The sequence below is a fragment of the Diaphorina citri genome, unplaced genomic scaffold (genome assembly GCF_000475195.1).
Source record: "Diaphorina citri unplaced genomic scaffold, Diaci psyllid genome assembly version 1.1 scaffold1045, whole genome shotgun sequence".
Classification (NCBI taxonomy): domain Eukaryota; kingdom Metazoa; phylum Arthropoda; class Insecta; order Hemiptera; family Psyllidae; genus Diaphorina; species Diaphorina citri.
Window position 1 is genome coordinate 2691 of NW_007378475.1, and position 5588 is coordinate 8278.

General features: G+C 40.0%; 1 protein-coding gene across 1 annotated transcript; it reads left to right on the forward strand.

The window, feature by feature from the left end:
* Nucleotides 1–4256: 4256 nt before the first annotated feature.
* LOC113469373 lies at nucleotides 4257–5588 on the forward strand. The gene is made up of 3 exons (XM_026827012.1): nucleotides 4257–4381; nucleotides 4896–5077; nucleotides 5465–5588. Exons 1-3 carry the CDS (start codon nucleotides 4325–4327, stop codon nucleotides 5586–5588), a joined length of 363 nt encoding a protein of 120 aa, XP_026682813.1. The 5' UTR covers nucleotides 4257–4324.

The following is a 5588-nucleotide window of genomic DNA, read 5'->3' on the forward strand; positions in this document are numbered from 1 at the left end:
CAGAAGTACTTACAAAAGTACTTACTAAAAGTACAGAAGTACCTACTTACAGGGATGATGAAGAATAATTATGTTAAGCTAGTAAGTTTGTCATTGTAAGGCTTAAAGATTCACCTCCGCAGGCCGCCAAATATGTCCAGCCCGCCACTTTGATCTTCTCCACTCGCGATGCTTTAGGTACGAACAGAATCTGAGGGATAGAAAATATCAGGTACATTAGTAAGATTATAGAGTCAGCAAACTCCTGGTTTTCAGACGAGAATTTGACCGTTTGGCGTAAGCTTTAGATAGATCTTCTTATCTTTCATTACAGAGTTTTAACGTCACTGTATAACTTCTAGGGTCTTTCATGTTGAGGTTTTCACCCACCTTCGGGGAGAACCTGAACGCCTACTCACATTAATCTCACCTAACCCGAGTATGATGTTCCTAGATGGTCACGCACCCGGATTTCAACAGCACACAACGTAGCTTAACATTAATGATCCATTAAGAACTAGTGTATTCAATGTGCTACCGCCGTTGGCTTTAAAGAACTTCAAATTCCCCAAGAAGCTAGTACAGAAGTACTTACAGGGATGATGAAGAATAATTTATTATGTTCAGCTAGTAAGTTTGTCATTGTAAGGCTTAAAGATTCACCTTACCTTGTCAAAGTCACAGATGATCTGGTTCAAAATCTCCAGGCTGACCAGAGTGCTAGCAGGGGCGGTATCATGGGATTCGACCAGGGTGGCAAACATTACAGACACACTGTCATATTGCTCGTAATAAAGCTCTCGATAAGGTCGGGATACATTCAGGTACAGCTCGGCTGAAAACAAAATTCCAAGCAATCAATGGCTAAGTTCCGACCAATCAATGACCAAAACCAAGTGGAAGCGTAGTCGTGCGACTAAACCTTATGATACAGACACCTCTCACACTGGAGGTGGTCTAGTGTAGTCAAGCGGTTTGGCCTATAGGATAGTTGAGAACTTTACCCCTGGGTCAACTTTGTCTAAAGTTCTACACTAAAGGTCGACTGACCCGTCCATACTGTCTCGACAATATAGATTCACCTCGTCTATCGACGGCCGGTCGAATATGTTTGGACACACCTCAATGACCCAAGGAAACATGTCTCACTTACTGCGACAAGGTAAACCTCTGAATGAGGAACATACAGATAAGAACGGCTAGGCCTCCTGCCACATAGAACTTGAACAGGGGATCTGGAAGCTGCAGGAATAGATACTCCCATCTCCAATGCTCAAACGTGAGGCATATTGGATTCACGTCTTTCACATCTGCCCATGTTCTGAAATCGAAAGAAATGAGAATAAATAGACAAAAAGGAGAGAGAGAGAAGAGAGAGAGAGAAGAGAGGAGAGAGAGAGAGGGTGGGAGAGAAGAGGAGGCAGTGGATAGAGGATTGTGGAGGGGGAGGTTTAAGGAGGGAAACGTTGACCCCAAATGAAAGTGGGGAAAATGGCAAAGCGAAAGAAGAAGACGAAGAAGAGGACAAAGACTTAGGTATACCATCTACTGATTACTCCTCATTTAGGTGTTGGATCAACGCAAGACCTCAAAGTTCCTTGGTTTTATCTAGCAACTAGCATTTTGAGATATGTCTAGCCTTTTGTAGATATGTTTGAGATATGCAATGCATTTCGCACAAAACACCATTATTTGTTCCAAACTTGTGAGCATGTGGACAAGATTGCTACGGTTATGTTCAGGGCAGCATTCTCTCTGTGGATGGCGAACAATTCAAAACTCAGTAACTCACGGAGACCATGGTGATTTATCCACAATATGTCATGATTGTCAAAGTTCAAGTGTCCAAAAGGTCGACAGGCCGAAATACGCCCAAAGTTTAACGAACAAGAACATGTTTATCCAAGGAGATTGGTTTCCTACATTGACAGCACCAAATTTAACAAGTAACATATTCACAAGACAATTCAATAGTCAAACCTCCTATTCAGCACTTGGAACAAATATTCCCACATATTTCGACACTATGAAGAATCGCCTAGTGAATGATTTACACAGGAAATATTTCAGTAGCAAATATTCTCCTCTCCTGAAGGAAACTAAAGATCCGAATAAGGATCAAGAAAACAAGAATCACTGTGATGGAGATGGGGATCAGGCCAAAGGAAAAGGACAATTTTTCAAAGCCGATAAAAAGTTCGAGGCGAAATTGAAGCCGAAAAAGTTCATGTGGTCTAAAGGCTCCAAAGGGAAAGCGTGCAAGACTGATTTTGTACTGAAGAGGAAAATATTTTCCTCTAAAGGAAAACCTAAAAAGCCTAAAAATTAGGGAAAAACTAGGAATCTATGTTAAAATAAGAACGTTATATGTACCTGAAGACGAAACACATACCTTTTTGTTGATTTTAAGGTATGGTAAAGGTATAACTATGTATGTTAGTATGTATAGGTAACAGACTGTATCAGTTTCTTTGACCAGAGTACATCAATTTTTGTATGACCGCCGTATATATCATATCGCCGTATCATTGCATATCTCACTAGATATGCAATGTGCCATACACTAATGATACTGTACTCCTGTGCTAACTCTGCTAATTCAAGAAATGAGAAAATTTAGTATGTATTGTAACCTACATATGAGTACTTAGGGACTATACAACTATACTTGCTTCTTCTTCTTCTTCTTCTTCTTCTTCTTCTTCTTCTTCTTCTTCTTCTTCTTCTTCTTCGCCTTCGCCTTTTCCCACGTTCAGATGGGGTCGGCGTTTGTCGTCGGCCTCTCAATCAGCTTTAAGAGTGATCGCTTTGAGGCCAACTGCTTTTGGCTAAACAAAATTTTCCGAGTGGGATGCACACGGCACAGAGGCAAAGTTGAGAAAATTTGGACTAGTCTACTCCCCGTTTATGGTCCCCTAGCTAGACGCTGATCTACTATCTGCTTAGACCCTCAGCCAGACCCCCATCTCCCTAAATATCTAAGCGAAATAATTTAAGGAGTTTTTTTTCCAAGGGCCTAACGTTGCTGACCGTATAACTGTTAGTCTAGCTGCTAATGATTTTAGAGAAGGGGTTTTTACTTTCCCTTCGGCTACAAGCTATCCGCCTCCTCACATTAACCTTATCCAGTAGAGTAGGATTGGGGAAAGGCAACAACACGCGAATGACCAAATTTTCAGTGGTATGGTCACCCATCAGGATATAAACCAAGCGCAACGTTGCTTAACTTCAGTGATCCATTGAGAACTGGTGCAATCAACGGGCTATCATTACTGGTCATTGGTTTATTTCAGGTGACCGAGAAGACGTGCGATATTCTTGAAGATCATGGCGTTACGTGTGAGCTGAGAGGTAGAACTTTCATCAAAGGCAAAGGTCTCATCACCACCTATTTCATCCGACAGCAAGAGATTGAGAAGTTTCAGAAGATCAATATTGACAGCAAGTCCTACATGAAGATCCATTAGATTTATCACTTTTTAGATATGAATCCTAAGAACCGTGAGGATCTTTGGACTTATTTCTAAATAAGGGTCCGGATTTACCAATAAGAATCCATTAGGATATGTTAAGTAAGGTTAAATGTATAGCTTAATATTATGAGTAGATATTTATTTATTTTGTTATTATTTTTCTGTTATTTATTTGTTACCTTATTCCCCTTTTCCTGAAGAATCTGAAGATCTTTACATCGACTCTAATCTCTCGCTATCGCTCTACCCAAATTCTGATCATCAGATGAGATTGTTACCTTATTCCCCTTTTCCTGAAGAATCTGAAGATCTTTACGACATCGACACTAAAATGAGACAGACCGCTATCGCTCTAACCAAATTCTGATAATCAGATGAGAAAGTTATATTCCATAAGAAAGTGATAGCTTCGCCTATTGGACTAATTTTAAGAACAAACAGATACAAAATAACAATCTACCTATTTGTTCTTAAAATTTACATACTGATCTACACCATCTACCTACTGATTGATAAAAGTAGACCTCATCAGTACTGTCGTAAAATATTTCCATTTGATTTGAAATATCTACCTGTTAACTTGAGTGTTCAAATTTTCAAATTTATTTCCCCTTCAAAAGTCATTTTGCGATTTCTGTAGGAGAGAAATATTCCTAATCTGATCAAGTTTGCACATCATACCTACCTTTATTCCTAATACCTACTTACCATGAGATAAAACGTCAAAATAAATAAGGTACATAAAAAATAAATAAGGTACATGAAAAATAAATAAGGTTCATAATAGACCATTTCCCATGAAGTCGTGCATAAAAGTTCGGACTATCTGGATTTTGATTTGTGTTGTGTTGGTCGAATTTGGAAACTCAGTGATGTTACACCAGAGACAGAAACGATATCTTCATTTCCCTGACAAATCCAGCTTTACGGTGAGTGAATCTTTTCTAATTATTATTACTTAGAATCGAATAGAATATATACCCTGTTTGTACTGCCGAAACGAGACTGAAAAGTCACTTTACTTCCGCAGTCTAAATAAGGTCTTGGGGCCAGAGTTGGGCCAGAAAAGTCGGCTGCACGCTATTGCCCACTTTAGTGGTCCATTGGGAACAGGTGATTCAAAGTGTTATAGCCATTATCCAATATCCAGGGAGCCACAAGTTCTTTGTTCTTGTGGTTTTACCGTCAATAATAATCTGAATTTTTCCCCCCTAAAAATGTTGGATTTTTTAGAGCGTAATGAACACCGTTATACCATCGATAACCGTTCTCGAGATAGAGCGATCAGTGTGTGAACTATGAAATGTGAACTGTGAATGAGTGAATGGATCTTGTTCTTATAATATAAGATTATTTTGTATCTTTTAGATTTAGAGTTTAAAGCACAAATCACAATGAACAATGTAATGATCTCGATAACTTTTCTTTCGTTTTCTTCCGCAGATGACGCTCACACTCTTACGTCAAACCGCAGTCACCTTTCCACTCCTAAACACGCTACACGAATTAGATTTCGGATTTCGCCTACCCCAACATCCTGAGGAGATCTTCTACAAGAAGTACACCAAACCAAAACAGCGCGAGCGGCGCGAAATCCACCAAAGTATGCAGCATGTGGCTCAGTTGTAAGTAATGTTGGCCCATTTTTCTGACTTGTAAGAGCTAGCTTGCAGGATCGATTCAGCGGGAAACTTATGCGAAACAATTAAGGCCAGCCACTCACTATCAGGTAGACCTTACAGGTACACCTGATCAGGTCCGCAGGTTAGGTCTGCCTGATAGTGTGTGTGTGCTATCAGGTATCCGGTAGACCTGACAAGTGGACCTGATCAAGTATACCTGTCAGGTCTGATAGTGAGTGGCTGGCCTAATAAGATTCCTCCTCGGAACGTCAGACTTTTTCCTATCCTGTCCTCTCTTCAATTACCTCTATCTAATCTCTTGGAAAAAGAACTGGATAATCTAGATATCTACTAGTACCCAATTTTAATTCAGTCCGTTTTTGGTTACAGGTTAGGTTCAGGTTCCAAATGCTGTCTCTCCCAACTCGTACACTCTCGTTCTCCCCAGCAATCGGAGCACTCAGAGGAAGATTTACTCACCGACATATTGACTATCGTGTTCGATTCCCTGTAA

What these genes read in the sequence shown, in the direction of transcription:
- LOC113469373 (XM_026827012.1), top strand. Translation starts at nt 4,325, where the DNA reads ATGTTACACCAGAGACAGAAACGATATCTTCATTTCCCTGACAAATCC. An exon ending in CTGACAAATCCAGCTTTACG is followed by an intron (nt 4,382 to 4,895) that starts GTGAGTGAATCT and finishes TTTCTTCCGCAG; the next exon opens with ATGACGCTCACACTCTTACG. An exon ending in ATGCAGCATGTGGCTCAGTT is followed by an intron (nt 5,078 to 5,464) that starts GTAAGTAATGTT and finishes TTTTGGTTACAG; the next exon opens with GTTAGGTTCAGGTTCCAAAT.